Genomic DNA, 23894 nt, shown 5'->3' on the forward strand with positions numbered 1-23894 from the left:
TGGGTCTCACTTAAGGAAGGTGGAGATGTGGCTGAAGAGTTTAACTTTGAAACTCTTTGGTGCTGCCCCTGGTCACATATACAGCCTGCCTGGTTATATTCCCAAGCCTGATTCTCACTGTTTCTGCAGCAGCTCTCCCCAGTTGACAGGCTGCCATTCCCACCAGTAGAACCTGGAGCAAAGTTCTGCTTTAGGTGGTTTCTAGAAAATATTGCTTTGTATGTCCAAGCTGCAGCTCAGGGAGAATTGTCATTTTCTGGAAAAACAGTGAAGGATTTGGAGAATAAGTCTTATGAGGAGCAGCTGAGGGAACTCAGGTTGTTTAGTCTGGAGAAGAGGAGGCTGAGGGGAGACCTTATTGCTCTCTGCAACTGCCTGAAAGGAGGCTGTAGTGGGGTGGGTGTTGGTCTCTTCTCCCAAGTTACTAGTGACAGGACAAGAGGGAATGGCCTCAAGCTGCATCAGGGGAGGTTTAGATTTGGATATTAGGAAAAATTTCTTTACTGAAAGAGTGGTCGGGCACTGGAACAGGCTGCCCAGAGAGGTGGTGGAGTCACAATCCCTGCTGGTGTTCCAAAACATATGCAGACATGGTGCTGAAGCACACGTGAAGGACATGGTTTAGAAGGCATGGTGGTGTTGGACTGATGCTTAAACTTGATGATTCTAGAGGTCTTTCCTGACCTTAATTATTTTATGATTCCAGCTTGAAGCTGACAGAAAGTGACAGGTCTGGAGCTCTCTGCAAGGAAATGTAATTCAGTCCATTGGGTCCCCGTGTTTGCTCCTGCCCAGGCCCCATGAGCGCGGATAACTGGGCATGTGGATATGTGTGTTCCAGGCTGAAGCTTAGCCCCTAGCCATTTCCTTTCTTTCCCATTTTTAATCTTTTAAAACAAAGAAAGAACACCATCTGGCTCCTGCATTTGTGGGATGCAAAAGTGCTTTAACAAAGGTGAACTGCTTAATTTCCTGTTACACATTTGGATACAGAAAACAAACATTTGTGTAACAAAAGCAGCAGAGAGGCTTGTTTCCCCTCTCCGCAAGGCTCTCCATGTTCTGCCTGAAGACAGATGCGTCCTTTTCCTTGTGCATCACAGAGGGATCCTGTCAGCTGGTGCCTTTAAACCTTCTTTCAACAAGACAGGATAGAAAGATGATGACTGTGGAGGTGTAGGTAGTGGGGAGAGGTGAAACAGCATCTGATTAGAAAGTGGAGGAAAGTGGAGGGACTGGGGAGACGTAGCCCAGCATCTGTGTGAAGAGTAAAGGCGGGGATGCTGAAGAAGCATTTCTGTGGTGTGTTGTGTAATGTGCTGTGTAGTCTTTGGTGTGGGTCTCTGTGGGAAGGCAGGATGGAATATATCCATATTGGAGAGAAAAGATTTGGGCGGATTTAGTTTTCCTTGTTGTTTTCTTTAAAAAAAAATGTGTGAGTAGGCGATTTTTTTAGGTATGACTCAGGACTGTGACAGCAGGTGGTGGGATGTTGCAGGTCAGGGACGTTGTGCCTCAGCTGAGTGTGGCATTGAGGCTGCAGAAAGTCAGCCACACGGTGCCTGCCCCCCACTGCCTGGGGAGCTGGAGGCTGCCACAGTGGCTGGGAGGTTTGTGCAGAGGTGGGGGCATTACCAGGCTGGGCTTAGGACCCCCAGCTGCTCTTTAACCCAGCAGACAGGGGTTTGGTTGCTCCAAGAGCCCTTCTGTGGCTCTGAACTCACCTGTGCTCCAGTAAAATCCAGGTAATTTTCCTTTCTTCCCCCAAAATGTTTAATTCCATTCCAAAACAAAATCATGTGGCAGCTGCCCAGGAAAAGGGCAGTATTTCTTCATCTTTAGAAAAGAATATAGTCCTAACTCATAGTCAACAGTCCTTAATAACTTCCAAGGTAATGTCCTGACATGGGTGGGAACCCAGCAGTGAAGACATATGTCGAGTAGAGGTGGAATTTATGTACGCATTAAACCTCATTAAAATATCCCTCTGTCCAGATCTCCTATGTCTTACCCTTCTGGCGTCCTGCCCCAAATCCTGTGCTGGGCTTGAAGCCTCTAGGGGATTCACCTCCATCCTTTCCCCAAGGTCTGTCCTGAGTGTACTCTAGGTCACAGTTCATCACACAGAGGACACCTGCTTGTCAAAAAAAAAGACGTGCAGGATTTGCAAAGGGCTCTGAAAATACATTTCTATTTCTAGCAACACAGAGCTAAACATAATAACAACAAACACTCCCTGCTTCTGTGTCCTTACTGCTCTGGAGCATTGTTTGGATTTGGGAGAGAGAGAAGGTTTGCAGGAGGAAGTAATATCTTTTATTAGAACATACAATATTGTTGGAGGGGAAAAAAAGAATGAATTTTAGACACACAAACCTTCTCTGAGCTCTTTTTTTTTTTTCAGTAGTATCAGTTGGTTTAATAAAAGATTAATATCTATTCCTATGAACCTTGGCTCTCACATCCTTAGACCATTAGAATCAAAACAACATTTTTGCTATGTCTTTGGCCTTAGGTCAGTATTCTTTAAAACACTGGATCCCTCTGGCAGATGCCTCCTCCTCTGAAACATAAAGGTTTACTGTGTAAACATTTTCTTTCTTCTCTTTCTTTAAAATGGCTAGAGAAAACCTCATATTCTTTATAATTTTCAGTACCCATTGTCAGGTTGCTTCCTGATGACCATCTCCCACCTAGACCATCTCTTACTTTAGTTCTTCTCTGGAGTTCAAAATTGTTTTCTTTCTCCTGGGTACAGTCAGTTATTTTTCCAGTGAAGCTTCCACGCAAGTAATAGATCACCAAGGTTTAGCAGCTGCCTGGGTCATGCTCGTTTGGAGGCTCATTCAGCACGGTAGATAAGACTAATAGACAAGCCTTACACTGAAAGTAAATTTAGTCTGACCCACATTCTCCCAGATAGAGGGTCCCTAAATGATCACACCATCATTGAACGGTGCTCTGTTCCCAGCAGCTTTGAACTTCCTGCAGAGGTTTAGCTCTACTCTCCCACTGGCATTTTTGTGCATCCTTGCCAGGGCTCCTTAATACCCCTGTGTATCCTTCAGCTGTACAACACCTGCTTTTCTGTCCCCCGATGATCTCTTTGCTGCTTTGCTGTCCAACCCATGCAGCACATCTACAGCATGGGAGATTGAGCCTAGTAGAGGGAAACTGCTGCCCAGCCCTGTTAGCACCAGGAAGAAGCCCTGTGATGAGTGCACTAGGGGTCTGCACCATCACCTACCAAGGAGAATGCCAACAGGAAGAGGGGAAGAAGACTCCCTCTGAATTTCTATCTGGGATATGGTACTGACTCACTTTGGGGGACAAAAAAAGCTGCCACTCTCAGGTTTTACTGTAGACCTGGTGTATGCTGGCAAGATTGGTCAGCTCTGGACAGAGTGTGAGCCAGGCTCTGTGCACCCAGACTCTGTGCTTAGACTCCATTTCAATGTTGATGGGTGGGGGAAAGAAAGTCCAGCCCATGGCTGTGTTGCCTGTTGTGTGTAATCCTGTGTAGATGGTACAATGTGTGTGTCACATTCAGGTTCCAGCATCAGTACCATTTCCAGCACCTAAGTGCGGTGCAGACACTAAGCAGCTGAGCGTTGCCTTTTGTCTCTTCTACCCTTTCTCTGATGTCAAAAATATAATGTGCTACTCTTTCTCTATCCTGTCTGCCAGGGTATTTAGAAGATTTCATATCTGTAAATATATGTTGCGTTAAGAAAAGGAACTTAGAAGTGAAAAGTACTTTAATTTTTCTCCTGTATTAAATGGGAACCTGGAGAATATGTCTTGCTTTGTCATAAGTAAGGGCAGGAAAGTCTCATGGTCACCTGGAGATGTGACCTGGAGACCCCTAGTACTGATACAGATGAGCCAGCCAGGCAGAGATTGTCTTGCTATGTGCAGGAGCCTGTGCCTGCTGTTGAAAGTATTACATGCCCTTCTCAGCATCTGTTTACCCCATGTGTCCCATTCACCCCAACCCCTGACTTGTTATTTCTTTCCTTGTTTTCGTTGCCGTTGTTCCCCCTAGATGACACCTCTATGCGTCATGAGGTGGGAACAGCTCATGCCATGGTGCCCCACAACTACTCTGACTGGTGGTTTGGGGACAAAAGGACAGATTTTCCCCTAACTTGTAGTAGAGCTGGAAACAGGGAAGGTGAGGGAACTGCTGAATGTGGGTGTCTGGGTTAAGTGTCTCAGTTCCTGTCCTGGTGTGTTCTGTGTGCAGGAAAAGTCAGTGTGATATTGAACATGCTGGTCTTTGATATCTCTGTGGCTCCTATAAATACCTCTGCAAATTGAATTTGCGGCACAGTTCCTTATCTCCTGAAAGGAAGACGTAACAGCATCATCTTGTGTTTTAGCCAGACATTTTTCCCCAACACTTCCCCATTCCTACACTGAGGGAAAAACAGATGTTGAGTCTTTTATTTTTTTTCCCCTCCCTCCTGTTTGAAACAGTAAGAGCCCTTCACACAAAGTAGCTTGAGTGCAGAGGAATTATTTGGAGAAATTAGGTTGTGTTGTATTTCTGGCATTTTCTCAGAAATGATAATTTCCCTAAGTCTCTACCCTGCCAAGACCTCCACCCATACCCTGTTTTCCCCCTCCCCTTTTCCTCACTGTCTACCTGTCTTCCTCCTGCTTGAGTTGCTGTTTTCACGCTGTTGCCATTTATTTCATTTCAGTAATGAGAGGGATGTGGCAGGTGAAGAGCTCTCACAATCTGATGACATCTTTGAAGCACAGGCACAAAAAAGCAGTTTGTTTTGGGAAACAAAAAATCCCTGCTATGGTACTTGACCTCAGCGCTCACCTCTTCCTCTGCTCAGGATAAGTTGCTGCTGCATTGCAAGTCATTTGGCTCAGATTTTTGTTAATATACTCTCGATATTCACCCAAACACTGACGTCCACGCTTAACGCCTCTATGTTCCCCCCAAACCACCCAAACCCTCACATACTTACTGGGAGCTAATCAAGCTTATGATCTTTCAATCAAAGTTCAGCCCCATTCCCAGACATTTGAATTGAGGCTTTTGCTTTCTCCCAACCATTGGACTGAGCTCTGGAGAGCTGCGAGTTCAAAGCCTTTCAGTTTAGCTTCCTGATGGTTTTTAACTCCTGACCTTCCATTTGCAGAGATCATGGATGTAGTCAGATAGGAAGGAATTGTTTGTTGTTCAGTATTTCCTCACCTAAAAGACCTGGTGATGTTCATGGCAGGTTCAGACCCAGCAGAGATGCTACAGCAGGTAGTAAAGTGTTGGGACTCCTTGTCTCAGGAGGTGGTAAGTTCCAAGAGTTGAGATGGGTTGAAAAAGTGATTAAACAGATTTGTAGAAGCAAAGTAATCTATCGGGGCTACCAGACACCAAATACCTCCCCTGTTTCAGGAAATCCCTATGCCATTGATTACTGAGAACTGGAAGATATTGTGGGACATATGCTGCAAGCTCTTTCATTTCCATGCTCTCCCCTATGCATCTCTGGCTGAGGTCAGGGTCCCAGCTGACTGGACTTTGGCTGCTCTTAAAAGCTGTCCAGCTGATCTCTGCTTTACTTGGAGCTGGGGAAAGTGCTGGGAGTAACCAGTCATATGCTGGACCCAGCTGAGGGGTGGTGACACTGTCCCCAGGAAGTCAGAGATTCACTTCAGTTCAGAAAGCTGGGATTGTTTCTCAATATAACCAAACTACCCACGCCCGTTCACCTCTGCTGTGAAAACTTGAGACAGAAAGTTTCCCACAGGGATTTAAGTATTTCCTTCAAAGGAATTCCCTTCCCAGAAAACTTAACTAGTCAGGGCAGGATACTTTTCTATTTTCAGTGTTCCCTGGGTGCAGCCAACAGATCCAGAAAGGGTGATCCCCACCCATCCTTGCGTAGTTCCCCCACCTCTCTTGACTGTGAAACTGTTTTTTCCCCTGTTCTAATTTGTATTGTCCAAGTGTGGTCCTCACCACGTGCTAGAGGCTGCCTGCATGCAATGTGTTCCCTTCCTCCCACTGTTCCCACTCTGAATGTCCCATTAACCAGAAAGCTGTGCGATACATGGAAAAGAGCACAGTGCCTAGTTTTGAGCCAGAGAGACTCTCCCATGGTGCAGATCCAGCCAATGCATGTTCTTCTGTGGTGTCACCAGAAAGAAGGAAGGATTTTGTACAGAGCAGGCCAGAGGAGCTGATGGTTCCTAGGTTTTACCAACATGGCCTGATTTAAACAGTAGCTAGAGCAGAAGGAGGTGGAGAATCATATGCCAGTGAGCTTCATTATTTTAGCCCCAGGTGGACCAGAAACATAGTATGTGTTCCTGAGCATATGGAAATGAACCATTCACTCTTGGGAAGGAGCACTGCTACTTACAACTGAGGTAGACTTGGATGTGTAAAACCCTCCCCTCTCATCTCCTTTACATTGTTGGACCCATTTTCCCACTGCATCCCAGCTGGCCAGTGGCTTTCCCCTGCCTTCCCATCTGCAGAACCATGATCTCAGCTCTCCTTTACCATGGGGACAGCCATGAGATCATACATTGGTCAGGAAAGGTGGGGAGCAACCCCAAACCTCAGTATGATCAGCAAAAGCAAAAGAACTGGAGGCAGCAAAGTAATAAGCCAGTTTAGTGGGAGCATGGATAAAGTATGACTTGGCTTGCTTTTTCTTTATCTGATTTTGGGGTGGGGTAGTGACTTTTTGAGTGAGAGAGATAAAGGTTTTCCCCAGTGTGAAAAGCCTTGCTTCAAGACAAACTGAAGACCTTCCTAGAAAAATTAAGATGCAAATATCTTCATTATCCTCCTTAATTAAGATTTTTGCATGGAGAGAAACCATTACCTTTATTTATTCCTCCTGATTCCTGCATGGTCAGAGTTTCTGCAGGCTTTCCCCTCTTGATCCACTCCCCCCAGTTTCATAGTCCTGCCTCTCTCAGCCACAGCGAGCTCCTTCTCCACGCCAGCTGGATGGAGAAAGCCCCTCTTTGCAAGCAGCTGTCTTTAATAAACAGGCTGTTTAGGGCTAGGCTGTCAAAAAGAGCATGTTCAATGTACAATCAAGGGGCAACGATGCACAAAATTGCACACACACACAAAACAGGAATCTTCTTAGTGTGTGTTGAACTTGGAACGCTTAAGTGATTCTACCTCTCTCTTCCCCATCCAGTTATGTGGTCAACACATTATAAGATTGGTAAAGGAATTAGTGAGGGAAATCTTTGCACCACCTAATCAATACTGTTCTGCTCAGTAAAAGGCATCTCCCCTCCTCTGGCCCCAGTCATGTTCTCATTTGCCCTCTGAAAACAGAAGTTCACCTTCTTGCTATTTAGGCTGTGGTGACCAAGAGGAAAAGCAGCAGCATGCCTGTTGAAAATGTTTGTTGTTACAGAGTGCGCTGTAACTACCAAAAAAAAAAAAAAAGTAATAAAGCCCCACCAACGCCACATTTCATGGTTTTAAAGAGGCTTCCTGTGCAGGCCAGAAAGACCTTTCCTTTGTTACAATTATATGGCCAGCAACCTTATAAGCAAAGACACTGGATGATAATTTTTCTGAGCATCACTGAGGCAAGATGCCAGATTTTATGGGCCACTAGACTGATCCAATATAGCAAATCCTGTGTTCCACTGTGGATTCTGAGACCAAATTATCAATTAATGTGAAGCATTAAAAAATCCAAATCCCTTTTAGTTCCCTGCAGTCATTAGTGACAAGATACAATATCTATAGCTCAAATGCTTTGCCAGCATCCCCTGGCAGCAAGGCAGAAACTGCACTCCTATTTTTTCCAATACATACAAGGAAAACATATGAGATCAGTGGTTTTTACAGTCAGATTCAGCTGCCTCTTCATATTTACTTAGATGGAGGAATAAATCAGGTTTGGGTTACTCTCTGGGTTAGTTATTTGTTATTGGAATAAATGCATGGTAATAGATCTGACAGAGGAAGATGTTTCTCTATCAGCTCTGTGTTTGAGGTAGAATTTGCTTTGTTCTGCACTATATTATATTGATGTTTTTTTCCACTGCTGGATGACTTCATTTGCTCTACTTCTTTCCAATGTCCATACCTCTGCCACAGCTGGCTTTAGAGTGCTGCTTTATGTGATAGACCTCTCTTTTCTTTTTCCCTAACTGTAACATTGCAATGCAGAGGCAATTTAAACAACCATCATGAAACAATTTTCTAAGCCTTTCCCCCACCCATTTCCTACCTCAACTTTTGGGGAAAGGAGGTGAGTCAGTCATTCATGGGGCAATTCCCAAAGCAGAATGAGCTGTCAGCTACATTTAGCATCTCAGTTTTCAGCTCTGGTGTGGGGTGGGAAGGCGCCCAGGGTGATGACTCGCTGGACACACCCTGAGGCCATATTTTTGGTATTCCCTGGGAAGCTGTCAGCCTAATCTCCTAAGTAACACAGCCAGAAGTCTCCCCCCAAACCACCATGCTCACCAACTGCCCCTTGGGATTGTGTCTCCTTTTAGTGCTATTGGAACACCTTACTAGAAAGTCAGCGGATCTTATGCTCATCATTTACTCTTAATTTGCACACTGAGATCCCTACCCCTTCTACTCCCTCCCATTCACCAAATCCCTCCTACTTTGATACACAGGGAAAAGTAGCGCTGTATTTCCTGCTCCATCATTTTGCTCCCTTTGTCCCCTCCTAAGGTTCAGTTTTGCAAGTGCTGGCATGTTTGTGGGTGATTGGAAGCTGTGGGATGAGTTTCTTTCTTCCTCCCCCAATCTATGACAGTACTGATGGTACAAAGACTTTTGAGGAAGCGCAGGGTGATGTACCAGGTTCTTCACTGGAACATCTGGCCAATGATGCCCTTAACTCTGGCCAACTCAAGCTTTCTTGGGTAAAGCCATCAGGCCTGGGTCTTGTTCTGCTGACAGAGCCAGATGGGTCCCTGCACTGTGCCCAGGAGGGCTGGCAATGGCCAAGGAGCAGGATGCTTAATTACAGGTACAGAGGAACTGCTCAAGCCTCCTAAAACTTCTCCTGTCAGAGAGGGACTCTGGGTCCCCCAAGGGATGAGGCTTCACAGTCCAAGGAGAAGTTACAGGAAGGCAGAGCACCATGTGACTCGCCCAGCACCAGTGCTCACCCCTTGCCCTCCCTCTATACTGGTGCAGGTGCTGGTGACCAGGGCCAGGGGGTCTCACCTGCCCCATGCCCTCGCAGCAAGGGTTGTGTAGCGTTGGGATGTTGTAGCCAGTGAAAGACGTACGGTTTGGTTAAAGACATACCCTTTACCTTCTTGTCCCCTTGCTTCATCTCCCCCATCCCTCCCTCCCTCTCTCACCCTTCCCTTCTCTTTTGTTTGTCTCCTTCCCTTGTTTTCACCCATTCACTGTCAGGAAGGGCCGCGTCCGAAGGGCCAGTTCAGCGCAGCGTGGCAGCGACAGAGACTGGCACCACCGGCAGCTGCAACAGTGAGTGGATCTCGACCCCTGGGGCAGCTGGAAGAGGGGGACTGGTGCCACTTGAGCATGAAATGACACGTGGGGTTGAGTGGCTTTGGGACTAAGTCGGGTCTAGTGCATTTGGCAGAGAAGGGACTCTTGTGTATGATGGAAACTGCACATGTTTCTACTATAGCAACTCTCTGGGGTTTGTCTGTACAGTGATATAATATGGGAAGAGTGCAAAAGTCCTTAGTGCAATCTTCCTCCGTGGGTGTTCAGGCTGTGTCTGTACTAGTGGACAGCACAGGCTGTCCTCTGGCTCTGATGGCAGCGAGCGCAGCATGGTTTGTCTCCATACAGCTAAATCACTCTGTGCCTCCAAGGAGGGTGGCATTTGCACTGCTCACCAGGAACTGTCCTTGGCTTGTCCTCTCAACAGTTGTTTGGACACTGTCAAATTGGCATGGACTAAAACCAGACCATTTGAACAGTTGGACTGCCACATGCCAGCCCTGATGCCTTTTGTCTGCTAGTCTAGACACAGCCTCGGTGTCTGACCAGTTGGGTGCTTGCAGCTGCGATTGAGTGCTTGTGAACCATCATTGCCTCAGCGCTCCTCCCATCCCTTGCCCAGTGGAGTGGCAGTGAGAGATCGGTGTGGGTTCAATGCTCTGGCAGTGCAAAGGAATTTGGGTTTGCCAAGGCGGTGGCTGATGGGAGCCGTGTGAACCAGCTGAGGGCTGGTAACACCTCTGTTCACCCTGCCCTCCCTCCCATAGAGGCGAGCCATCATCCCGTTGTGCTTGCTGCATGCTGGAGCCTCTGTGTAGGGATGCTCAGCCCAGTGGATCCCCAGCTGTCACAGCATCCCAGAAGCTACTGCCAGCAAGTTGCAAGGCTACTGGAGGTGAGCTGCAAAAGCCTGTGAGAGGGGCAAACACTGAACTTGATTGCCCTGTGTAGTTTTGCTGCTGGAACACAAGGAAGTGCTCTGTCGTTCCAGAAAGTTGGGGAGCCTTTGCTTGAGTCCATTATGGAAGTGAATTATCCTAATCCACCCAAAGACACTGTCTGTGCAGAGCAGTTATTACCCCTCATAAGTTAAGGCAGTAAAGTGATGGCTTTCACACTTTATTTCTCCATAGCTTTCCTGTGCCAGCAAGCCCAGAGAGATTGACATAAATATTTGCAAAGTAGCCGTGACAAATTACTGGGGTCCAATTACCCAAACCTCCCTGTGACGTTGCTAGGCGAGGTATATGCTCCTGGCCAGGTGATGAAGGACTGGTCCAGCCTCCTCCCAGTGTCACCACCACTTCTCCTGCCCAGACAGGGACAGGGATTAAGCAAGTGCCTACCTGGTGTTAAGCAGCTGAGTGGATCTCACAAAGCCCTCCCGGGATCTGTGGTGGAGCAGAGCTCTGGCAGTTCCTGTTGCCAGAATCACATGGGAGTGTGAGTTTAGATATTGCTGATTTTACAGGGGATATGTCAGCAGATAAGAAGATGTGCCACTGAAAGGTGATTTTGTTACATTTATGCCTTTCTGAGCCAAAATTAAATTGCGGGGTGTGGATGGGAATTTAGTTCTAAGCACTGATGTAATTTTGTATCCTCAGCCCTGAAGGCATTTTAAAAAATATTATTTTCCCCTGTGCCCTGACACTATTTTTTTGCCTTTCAATCATGTCCTTATGACAGAACAAATACTGGGGTTGACCTTTTCAATGTGACGTAATAATATGTGACTTCTTTATAGCTCTTTTAATCCAAAATGCTTGGCACACTATGAATCTGATCCTGCAACTGCTTACCACTGGGCTTAGCACTCACTGCTCCAAGCAATCTCTGGGAAGCCAGAGGAGCAATCACACACAGAAGTGCTACACCTGGTATTATTTGCAGGATCAGGCCCTGGAGAAATGTAGCACGTGTCTGTGAATAGCCACATTTTGGAGAGACAAAGGCTTGTCCTCTCATTTATAATTTTTATTCACTATCAGAGTGCTATGCCCAACACTAACATGACAGCCTCCCCTTGGCTAAAATGTTATGGCAGGTAATGCTTTAGGCATATTTATAGCTATCATCTACATGTTGCTTCTTTTTTTTTTTTTTTTCCCAGCCCTGAAAGCATGCTAATTAATAAAATCCCTTAGCTTATCCTGCACCATTTGATCCTGCAAAAATCACAGCATTTTATCTTATTAGTGAGTAGGAATTAAAGAATTAAGACTACTCGGGGGGGCGAGAAGGAACATGAACACTTTCCCTGTGCATCCCTTCTGAAACAACCTTGCACCACGCCCTCAGAAGCCCCAAGCTCAGCCCCCTTGGCTGGACAGCAGATGGGAATCCTAGACCAGTGAATGTCTTGGACTGAAAAGCACTTTCTGCTCTGTTATTTGTGTTCTGAAAGGGAAAGCTCAGTTAGGTATATGGAGAAGAAGAGTCCAGCAGTGAGATCCCAGCCATGGACTGGACTGCAGATCCCTTCCATGCTACTGATGTCCTCTGTTGCTGTAGGAAATTCAGTTAGTCCTTCTGTGCCTCAGTTTCCCATTTTTAAAAGGTGATCCCTGCTCATCTTCACTGAAAAGAGTCACATGAAAGAAAGATTGCAAGGGACACAGTCTTTATGGTGTTGGGGGACAGGTAAGTACCTTAGAAATACACAGGGAACCTGTGAGCTGAGATACTTGTGGTACTGGTTCAAGGAGAGTGAAATTTGTCCTCAGTAGTTGGAAAATGCAAAGAGGGAAGCAGGTAGGATCCTTGTGCCCATCTCTGTTTGGTATGTTCAGATGGGCAGAACCAGGAGAGAGACCTGCTCCGCCTTCTTGGTGATGGGAAGTGGTTAAATCTAGGGATGGAGACCCACTACCCATCAGCAGGTATCTACATGCTTTGCTGCTGTTTGCCATCAATAGAGCACTGCATCCCCCCTCCCCACCCTTAAAAAATAAATTCATTAGGAGTAAAGAGGGCTGGAAGGGATTCCCTGGATCATCAAATCCTATCCTCTGTTGCATCAATCACATCAGATTTATCCTCTTCATAATCAAGCACCACTATTAAATGTGCTCCTAAGGGAAGACAGTCCCAGAATCTCATTGCTTTAACTTCTAATTTCCAGTCTATGCTTAGTCATGGCCCGTTTGTTAAACAGCAGGTACCTGGCACAGAAGCAAGAAATTTAACACAGTTTTCCCAAAATAACCACCCAGAAATCCTCTCCACAAAAAATTGTTGAGGTTTCAAAAGGGAATGTGTAAGGGCAGGCAATGATAATGGGGAGGCCCGAGTTCACACTTACCTCTGCCTTGTAGTATAGACTTTACATAATCACCTGCCGTTAATCTTACATGATCTAGTTTAGGTACAAGGCAAAAGTACTCTCAGGACACAGGAACTTCTTTGTCATTCTTCTTCATAACATTCATTGTGTAACCCTGTTTCTTTTGCCAGGTATAACTAACCCTGAGCTAAACATTTGACTATTTTTCCCTTTCTTGGCAGGCTTTCCATGCCATTTATTACTTTACTGTACAAGTCATTACATGCACAGCATCTTTGAGAAGTCACTGAGTTCCATTGCCCCATTTTACAGGTTAGGAAACAAAGCACAGCTATCAGCCATATCAACCCATATTGCTGCTAGGCAAATTTCCTCCTCCAAAATGCCCCTGCTTTATTCAGTGCAGCCTTACTCACTCCAAATCAAGCAATTGTTACCCAGCCAGAGGAAAGGGGCCGGAGTGTGCCTGCCTTGCAGCACACAGTGTATGTTGCATGCCATGGAAATGATGGGATGCTCCAGACCCGTGACTTGCTTGCTTTACAGTCTTGTCCAGTTAGTTAATCAGAGCGTGCATTGAATGAGGGGGGGAAAGAAATAGGCGAGTACAGGCAGGGGTGCAAAACTTCTATGTTACCCATTGCAGCACCCATTAGTTGTGACCCAGCTCGTAGAGGGCGACGGCACACGGAGTCGTACACACTTACATCAGGCCACTGCTGCGCGGTGTAATTGGCCGGAGTGACTAAGGAGGAAGGTTCGCTTGACAAAAACAAGTTTGCAACTAGGATGCCGAAATTCCATGTTTGCTTATTTAACTTGGCAGGCATTCAAGTGAAACAGGCACGGAGGGGAGGTGTCAGAGCTGATCTTGGTACCAGCATGTGGGATTTTGACTTTCTATTTCAGTGCTCCTTTTTGGAAAAGAAATGCGCTCAGAAACCCCACCACCACCTTTTTAAGCGCTATTTAAATGTCATAAGAATTTTACAGTGCCCACCTTAATGTTCCTAACAAATTAAAATATTTTATTAGTCTATAATCTGAAAATCATTACAGTGGTTACTATAAAAACCCAAAGCTCTCCAGAGGGAATGATGTCAGCAGGTCTAAAATGTGTGCAAATATATTTCATTGCCACAAAGGTACCAGGGGTCCGACAGGCAGCCCCCAGCCCTGGGGCGACAGGCTGTCAGCATGGGAAGGCATGAAGTGCATCTCGCAGTGGGGAGGGAGATGGCTGGCTGGTTTTCCAGGAATTTTGCAGGGAGAATGCGTGGGGCTGCGCCTGGCTGGTTTGGATGGTTTCAGAGGAAAGCGTTGGTGGCATTATTACACACCTCCCTTGCAGTGGGGGTAAAAAAGTGCTCCAGACGGCTCACCCCATCATGGATGAGCTGCTCTGAACCTCTGCTAATGCAGACAGGGTGGGTGCCTGTTCCCCTCAGGCATCCACACGCCCCTGATGCACTCTTCTGCCTGCAGATGACCCTGGATGTGTCCCTCCAAGTAAGCGATGCAGGAGACAGATACATCCAGCTCTAAGAAAGCAGCTCATACCCATTGCCCCAGGCAGTCAACACCCAGAGAGGCTGGGTGACAAAGTAGCCCCTGCTTTGGCCAGATGACACCAGAGACTCCCAGAGTGGTGGTTCCTGAGCTGGTCCCTTGCTCTGTGCAGAGCCAGTGGGCTTCTGCTGGTTACTCCTCACTGGCTTGGGCAAGTGTCAAATGATTCAAAGATTAATTACCATTTAACCAGCTGTATTTCCATCTCTGCAGAAGGCTGCAGTGGAAAAGACAGAAGTACTGGGATAATTTACACTGGTATTATACAGCAGATTACTCTGTACTTACAAGGTCACCAGTTACCATGTAATTAGACCTCCAATGCAAGCAAGTCCACGGAAGGTTTCCAAACCACTCTTCTTCCCAGTGTCAGAGAAGCAGAGGGATGGCAGCAAAGTGCAGACTGAAACCTCATTAGGTGCATTTAAAGCTGTTAAATAGTTTAAAAGTCAAGCTGGGGGAGGCGGAATGAGAAGGCAGCAAGGCCACCCATACCTGTCAGTGAGAGGGAGGAAAGAAACCAGAGCAGTTTGTCTAGGAAATGTGGGAAAGCCAAAATGGAAAGGAGGGCTTTGAGGGAGTTATGTGTGCCAGGTGGCTGGGGGCTGAATGGCAGCAATGGCTGCTGCTCTTCAAGCTTCATCAGGGAAAGCTTTGCCAGTGGTGGAGGACTCTGCTGAGCCACAGAGCCACGCGGCTGCTGGGTCCTGCCCTGTGGGGTGGTGTCCATAGGGCCATGTGGATGCCACAATGAGGATGCCTCGTGGGTCAGAACGAGGAGTGGGCAGCAGGACACCCTACCTGTGCCCGCTGCCTCCCTGCATCTTGCTCTGGATTGCTGTCCTCCGTTTTTCACATGCACCCAAATCAAACACCTACTCATTGAGCTTTTCGGAGAATGACAAATGCCTTTGATTATCAAGCACAAATTCCAGTAGCAGCTCATTGCACCTCTCGGGTGGCTAATAAAGCACCGAGCCGGTTCTGATCAATATACAGCTAGTATCGCTGTAAAGTGAGATTGTGCCTGCCCCAGGCCACGTAGCATTTTGTCTTTATAAACCCTGTTCTCTTTGAATCAAACACAGTCCCTTGTGGGGTGGCAGCTCCCCAGCAAGCTTGTGGCTTTCAGTGTGCCAGTGAAACAAATGCTTTCCCGAAGCCATCCATGTAAAGAACGCAAGTCAAGGAGCAACGTGTGTGCCTCTACAGCATTGTTATTTTAAATACTTTCTTATTACACCACCACATGTCCCTGACTTAGCCCCACAAAGAGTATCCATAAGGTCAACAGCTTCTGGAGAGGTGCGGCAGAAACAAAGACAGTGTGAAGCAATTGATTGCTGAGGATAGAAAGAGCTGTATGTAAGTAGTTTGTCTAAAGAATGACCAGAGTGAGGAGATGTGCTACCTGATTGCAAATATTTATAAACTTGTGAGCTTAAAGGTTAGAAAATATTGAGAGAAGTATATAGAAGTTAGTACAGGGATAATGTGATAAGGATGAGGCTGGGGAAAATCAGTGTGGCAAGCAGGAAATTTCCATCATGTAGACAAGGTTTGCTTGTGATTTCCTGAGGGAGGCTGTGGGTTGCCCACTGGGATATATGGATTGGCACCCATCAATACCTTAGCAAATCCTTTAGGGCCCTGTCTCACAAAGGAAAGAGGGCAGAATGAAATTTAATAGGGTTGTTTGGGGGTCTTTTCAGCTCTATTCTTTGGGCTGTAAAGCTGTTTCATACACAGCCATGCATGTCATTGCCTGTGCATGCTGCACACACATACCTAACGCTCTTGGACTAGAGCGGCTTATCCAGAGGCAGTGAAATCAGTCAAGGCTTTAAGCCCAGCATTTGTAGTCACGTTTCTCCTTGAAGTAAATGCTCCAGCAATGACATAATTGAGGACGGTCCTGCCTGCTCAGCATATGTCTGCAGGGGTCATTCATCCTATCAGACACTGCAGAACATTAGTGGTTTCTTTAGACTCACTTTCTCCTTCCGTCCTTCCTCTTGTGGCTAACCCTAATGGAGGGGTGGTGGCTAGAGACTCCTCTAGGAAAACTCACCTAGTTTGGAGGGCTGGCCATCTAGAAGCTGTACTATATTATGGCAAAAACAGTCAGATGTGTCCTACCACACGCTGGCTTTGTCAAACGGTCCCAGTGGCGCTCACTGGGGTGGAGCATCTGGCTGGCAGCAGGAAGGGGAGCAGAAAGCAACTAACACTCTCTGTAATGGCCACTTATGCTTGAAGGCTCTAATGGCATCTGGGAACCAGGTTTCCTGTGTTTGTGGGTTTCTTATTTATTTACGTTCCTGGGTAAATAAAGTAGGGAGGAAGAATTTTAACACAGTGGTTAAAATGCATGGGAATCCAGAAACTCTGTCCTACTCGATGGCATCTGGAAAATTTGATAAAGAATGGAGAAAACCGCAATGGGCAGAAGGTGTCAGGTGGAAAAATAGAGTAGAAGAGGATGCAATGCTTGATTCCTTCAACTTTTCAAATTTAGCTTGATTTCCAGCAGAATCCTGCAGCAAACACGAGCCTCACCTTCTGCATATACCACCATTTTGGCTATTGCTGGTTGTAGTTCTGCCACTTCCCAGTGCTGCTGCTGCTCCTCCTTCGCAGCTGTGCCCAGATTGGTGCAGTCTCTCTTTTCTGTGCCTGTCCCTCTTTGGCTGTTGTCACCATCTGCAGCCTCTCCCCTGTGTGCTGCGCCACCTTTTGACAGGGATGCTTCAGGCAGGTATGAGAAGGGCATGTCGAGGGTAACCTCCTGTATTTTAGGTCTCTGGAAGTTTAGCTATTAGCATCATATATCCCATGTGTTTCTATAGTGGCCTAACTCATGATAGGGGCGAGAGGTCGGTGTTTGCCTCTGCCATGAAATACAGCTCTCCATTCAGCAGTACCAGAGCTGGCACAGCTTTCCCACCAGCACTGATGAGTTTAATCACATCATTAGTAGGTGTGACACTGCAGCCTCCAATGATGAGCTCTTTATTTTAACAACGTGTTTGTCTGAGATGCCATCTGTGCCTGCACTGCTTTCATTAGGAGAGAACGCGTATCTGTCTTCTGAAGTTGTTCTATATTTCTGTGATGTTTCCCTGCTGAGAAACCACTGTTCAACTAGAGGGTGAGAACCTGTATCTGAAGGAAAGCACTGTCACCCAAAATGCTTAAATAGGCCAAATAAACCATTAAGAAGTGCACCATTGTGAACTGTCCTCAATTGGCCGACAGGAAACTGGCTAGAAGGAGCAATCCAGCTATTTTATTGCTGAAAGATTTTCATCCTGGTAAAGCATTAAGACCCCGTCCTCTAATCTAAAGTACTAGAAGTCTTCAGGAAAGCACGGAACGAATTTCTATTTTAAAAAGACTTTCTATTTTTTGTACCTCTGTACCATGAATGCGCATAAAAGTCTCTGGGTTGCCTGCCCGGTTTTTAGATATGAAAGACACTATTAAGATTTGGAGGTGCAGATCTGAGCATCTAACCTTCCCCCTTAAAAACTCCATGCTCAGCTATAGATTTCTATAGATGCCCCTTGATCAACCAACAGGCAGCATGCTTACAGTGTTTCATTGCTACTTAAGAAGACTCACAAATGACAAACCAAGCAGGAGCTGCCAGATCGTGGTCCAGCAGCACGTAAAGAAAGGGACTGCTTCTATAGGGAGTTCCCGTACCCTGCATTGTGTTAAATTTCTGCCTTTATGCTGCCAGGCCTATGCTCAGTGAATCTGACTTTAACAAGAAATAGATTTCCAAACAATCTAGCCTAATGAATTTTGAATATTATTATGATTAATGCCAAGGCAGTTGAACTGATTATCCAGCATCCAGAAGTTAAGTAATGGAGCCTTATCTAAATCATGTATAGTCGTCAGTCAGGAACAGCTCTGGCTGCAGACAAAGATGGAGCATTATTGGTTACCCAGAGGGGAGTCACTGTCAGGACAGAGAGAGAGGCACGATGGAAGGGGAGATTATGAGATACCAGTCTGAAAGCATTTTAGAACAGAGTGATCACACATGCAAGTCCTTTATGGGTCCTATTTCCTAAGCTGCATTTCTCAGGCCATTTTGAGCCTTTGCTTTTATATCGCGAGGTTAAGATTTATTGGGCAAATCTTCCTACTTTCCAAAGCCAGAAACTGAGCTGATTTTCATTCTCTGCATCACCAAAAGGATGGAATCCTGATGGACGCGTTTCTTGCATCATGATGGTGTAACTTAGTCGCTATCTGATTAACTTTTGAGCTATTAAACACTTCATGTAGTATTACCAGCTCACTGCAAAATGATAATGCAGATCAGTCATGGACAATTTCTGTTGGCACATGCAGTCTTTGCAGACTACAGATCCCCTTTGAAGTTGGAACTAGCTGACAGCTGTACTGTTTCATAGGTATTGCATATCTCTGAGCAGGCCTGTCCTAAAAAATTATGTGGTGTGGTGCAAGCACCTCCAGCCTGGTGGAGACTAATTGGTAAATCCATATAGTGCCTGACAAACTATCTGATGGCTGTAGTTTGACTAGGTTTCGTGGCCTTCCCACCCTCTGCTGTTATCTGGTCAGTGACCAGGAGAAAGATGGCTTAGTTGGTAGCTTTTGAACGGCCCAGATGTGGTGCCCATCTTGTGGCTGTGCTGCAGAAGACCACAGAGGCCGTCTGCACGCACCCCTCTGCACAGCTGCCCAGTGCCAACCCACAGCTAAGAAGTGGGACTCCTGGGAAGCCACTGGATCTTCCACCAGTGAATCCTTTCCCAGTGTTACTACTTTCCTCGACTGTCTGACATCCCAGTATGGGGTCTTGTTGTTATGGGCCACAAGAAGCTTTCAGTAGGTGGCCCACGGGATCAGGAGGCTGGTCACCATTCCTTCACCTAGAAAGGCTCTAGCAGCAACTGTTAGGACAGGGGTTTAGGACCTGCTAGGAACTGGTGGTGGCCTTGCTGACCTCTTTACTAGGTGCTTTGCAAACTACAGCTGCTCTGCTCCCACATCTCCCCAGCTGAATGAGGCATGGCTGGGGTTTCTCACAGTTTACGTCCCAGTGTTGGAGATCATGGCTTTTGGAGCATTTACTTATATGAAAATGAGAAACTGGCCTTTGTTCCTCTGCAGGCTGGTTGTGCAGCCCTTTCCTAGCAGTGGGTGCTGCTGCTTTGAGTTCTGGGAAGAAAAGGGGAGGGGTGAACTGTGGTAAGGAGCACACCAAATAGATTATTGGCAAACATAATTAAAAATATATGGGCGATTACTCCTCTGTTTCCCTTTTCTTAACCATCCTCTGCGTTACCTCTGGCATTTTCAGATGGCAGATAATATAACTGAGAGGACTCTTGGGTGCAGGCAGCTCTTAGAGCAGCAGTGATTTATCTCAGGCGGTTTTGAGGTAGCAGAATTTACCTCTAGCTACAACCACCCCTCCATGTCTGCCCCCTCTCATTTGCATAAGTAATTGGCAGCTTGTTAATGGCTCATTAGGAATGCTGAAAACCGTGGGATTAAAACACACTCAGTGGAGCAGGGATGAGGGGAAGGGGGAGAAAGGTTGCTGTCCCTGCTTGCAAATTACACTGCTTGATTCAATGTGATTCAGAATTACAGGTCATAAAGCAACTAGATTGTTAAATGAAGTAAGGGAAAACAATGTCAATGGCAGACTTTATTTTTAGACTCATGTTGAAACACAGTATGTGCATCTGGGGGGAACAAACAGTCCCTTGCCAAACAGTCTTACTGACAGCAGGAAGGTCTCACCCCCTTCTCAGTTTCAGGGACCCTGCCTGGTCCCTTTCCTGGTCCTGAGCAAGTCCATCTGGCTCCTTACATCACCTTAAAACAGGAACATTTGGTTCCTTTCCCTATGCTCTCTCTGGGTAAGTCCAACCTGCTCCCCTCTGCCAGCAGGTAACCTGCATCTCCTCTGCTTTGGGCAATGCTGGGACATCCAGCAGAGCTGCTTACAAGTAGGAGAAACAGCTACATGTTGCTTTGTGCATTCTGTAAATGTCCAAAAACCTTCTGTGTCCCTTGCAAATTGCTGTCAGGTGTCTTCAGTCACTGGCATGCAGGGGAGCAACAAGCCCTGTGTTGCAGCACTGCCAGAGCCTGCAATGGAGGAGGTGTTTAGCTGCAGGGAGTGAGGACTAGGAGATTATCAGATCTGCCAGTCCCAGAAAGTGGGGTAGGGAAATATTGAGTGCTGCTTGGCGAGGACACAAGAAGTCAAGTGTGTCAAAAATGTTTGTTGGAAGCTTTTTGGATTTTGTTGACTGGTTTTAAACTCACATTCAGCACTGGCTAAGGCAGCAGGGACAGTAAAGGCATAAGACCTGAAGGCAAGGACAGGGCTAGGCTGAGTGGTTGTAGTGATTGCTTTTGAGTCACTTGGAAGAGGCTCAGCCTGGGGTGGTATGGCCATAACAGGATGCCTTTCAGTCAGGGGAACACCTTGGGGATTTTTTTGAGGCCAGAGTAGTTCTGGCAATGGTGCCATCTCAGAGCTATCACCCTTCTTTCTGGATAAAATGAAATGAAATTACAGATAAAGTACTTGGGATTTGCATCCAGTCACAACTTGCACTTAAATTCAGCTACCTGTGATGTAAACTACTTGGGTACTTAAGAGCCTAGTAAGGTTGCAGTTAAAACTATGAAGTGCGGGACAGCTAATATTCAGCAAAGCTCAGCTCTATCTGGCACATCAAACTCAATCCCTCTGCTTTGCAAGAGGTGCCCAGGAATCTGTCAGGACTCACACAGACAAAATACTGGCACATCTGATAAAGAAATGTCTCTCAGTGCTGCTGGATCCAGCACTGAAGGCAGGGAAGAAGCATCTCCTCCTGGAAAGCCAGCCATGAGCACGTACTGCCCTTACCCCTGAGCAGCCACCTTTGCATGCCCCAACCAGATCTGACAAACTTTGATTCACAAAGGTGTGACCTACAGCAGTTTTGTTTGTTGTTTTTCTCCAAGAGTTCAACTTAGCCAAACAGAGAAGCTTTTCCTGCTTCTTGCTTGCATTGCTTTTTTTTTTTTTTTGTCCTTGTGCCCCCTCAGGTGACCCAACCACCTGTGGTTCTTATTCATACAAGGCTGCCCAGAACTGCTGAATAACACATCCTGCCTGCAGCAGGAATTAATGTGCCATTATGGGGACATACATCTGGCTGCTGGGAGAAGGTTCACGGCTAAGTATCTTCCAGGGATGAATCAGCGCCTAGAGCTGATGTCTAAAGGACCTATGTTCTGGTGCAGCCCACCCTGGGATGAGAGCCAGGTCTGCAATTAAAGAAGATCCCAGGTCATCCCTACCTACAGCAGCTATCAGAGAATGTGTGTCTTACCACTAGGTCATGTGGATTGAGTGTTGAATAGATTTTCCTGGAGAGAAATGGTGCCAAGGCTCCACTACTGCTATGTGATTCTGTACAGACTCAAATGTCTCAGCTTCCTGCACATAAAAGGGAAGTTCAGATAGTGCTGCACCATATGAAGACACCTACAGTGGTTCTTGTGACTTTCCAAGGCAGGAGCAGGAGCAGAGCCTCCCTGAAGTATGCCAGGAACAGGAAGAAAAAGCTGTCAAATGACCTTGGAAAGAAAATGTCAAACGACCAAGGGAAACAAAAGCACTGATTTATTTTGTATTTTATTTCAAAGTTGGGAAGGAAACTGCACAAAAGGAAAATAAAATGCAGCCTTAGAGTATGCCAGAGACCAAATTCCATTCTTAGATGAGATCCATGAAGCAACCTTCAGCTGTGAACATGGAGGGGACAGCTCAGTAGCTCCCCTCTGAATGCTACTTTGGGCTACAGCCCTGGAGCTCGTATGTGAGCCAGGAGGGGGAATACAGGAGTGCGCACCAAGACCTTTAACATGTTAGGCTCTGGATTCCCATGAGTCCAAAGTTCTCATGAGGGTTTTTCAGCCCTACTCCGGTTTTGATTTCCATGGTATCTCTGTTATTGGCCCAAACTGTGGATATATTGCATGGTCTTTGCTGAACACTGCTGCTCCACTACCTGCTGCTGTACTGTTGAACTCATTGGGGATAACATGTCATCTTTTCCCTTCCTAATCAGCTGGATGTCATTCAGAAAGCTGGGACAAGGAGAATCTTTTCCCCAGACACCAGCTTTCCTTGGTAGCAGACAAACCTCAAGCCTTATAATACTACTTGTACATAGCACTTATATAGCTTTACATCAGCAAAGTGCTGTACTAGTATTAAGTATTATCTCTCTCCCTAATGGCCATTAATGCTGGCCTTTCACAAACCTCCCCCAGCTCCCCAAGGTTCATAGCTAATACAGCAATAAGCTGCTCAAAGGGAGCGGCTGGTTATCTTGCAAGTCTGCGGGTTTGGATGTATAATGAGGCTTCAGAGCAGAGGCCTGGTGCCCTGGAGTATCAGAAACATGTGGCTGTAGACCATGTCATGCACTTGGGAGTATCCATTAGAAAGGGAGGGAAATGAGTAGGTGATACTGTGATCTTGAAATGGAGACAGAAGAAGGAAACTTTCGCTGCTCAGAGGATATGCACTGATTGCTCTATTTATTACCAGGATAGCACTGCAAACTGAAAGAGCAAGTAGTGGGAATAACATGTTAATGTGTGTATCATGGTTTAACCCCAGCTGGCAACTAAGCACCACACAGCCACTCACTCACTCCCCACCCCAGTGGCATGGAGGGGAGAATCGGAAGAGTAAAAATGAGAAAACTCATGATTTGAGATAAGAACAGTTTAATAATTGAAATAAACTATAATAATAATAATGATAATAATGATAAGAATAACAGGAAAATAACAAAAAGAGAGTAAAATAAGACCCAAGAAACACAAGTGATGCAAATGAAAACAATTGCTCACTGCCCACAGACTGATACCCAGCCTGTCCCCAAGCAGCAACCCCTGGCCAGCTTTCCCCCTATTTTATATGCTGAGCATGACATCATATCATAGAATGTCCTGAGTTGGAAGGGACCCGCAAGGATCATTGAGTCCAACTCCTGTGTCTGCATAGGAAACCGCAAAATTCACATCATATGTCTGAGGGGATTGTCCAAGTGCTTCCTGAACATTGCCAGGCTTGGTGCCGTGACTGCCTCCCTGGGCAGCCTGTTCCAGGGCTCCACCACCCTCTGAGTGAAGAACCTTTCCCTAAAACACACCCTAAACCTTCACTGGCACATCTTCCTGCCATTCCCTTGGGCCCTGTCATTGTTTGCCAGAGAGGAGATCAGCACCTTCCCCTCCTCTTCCCCATGTGAGGAAGCTGCAGAATACAATGAGGTCTGCCCTCAGTCTCCTCCAGGGTGAACAAACCAGGTGACTCTAGCCGCTCCTCATACCACTTCCCCTCTAAACCCTTCACCAACTTTGTGGTCCATAGCTTTGTATCCTTAATGTACTGTGGTGCTCAAAACTGCACAAAGTACTCGAGGTGAGGCCGCACCAGTGAGAGCAGAGCGGGACAATCACCTCCCTCAACCGGCTGCAATGCAGTGCTTGATGCACCCCAGGACTCAGTTGGCCCTGTTG

At 46.4% G+C, this 23894-nt stretch overlaps 1 protein-coding gene across 2 annotated transcripts in view; it reads left to right on the forward strand.

Moving 5' to 3' along the window:
* Window positions 1-23894, forward strand: part of NTRK3 (neurotrophic receptor tyrosine kinase 3) — a 218698-nt gene that overhangs the window by 186463 nt on the left and 8341 nt on the right. Inside the window, exon 16 of one of the 2 annotated variants that reach the window (XM_075100594.1) lies at window positions 9389-9463. The exons of the other annotated variant lie outside the window; for it this stretch is intronic. Within the exon in view, the coding sequence (XP_074956695.1) occupies window positions 9389-9463 (75 nt within the window). The remainder of the gene's footprint in view (window positions 1-9388; window positions 9464-23894) is intronic. 2 annotated transcript variants of the gene reach the window in all.

Source organism: Phalacrocorax aristotelis, chromosome 7, assembly GCF_949628215.1.
Source record: "Phalacrocorax aristotelis chromosome 7, bGulAri2.1, whole genome shotgun sequence".
NCBI lineage: Eukaryota > Metazoa > Chordata > Aves > Suliformes > Phalacrocoracidae > Phalacrocorax > Phalacrocorax aristotelis.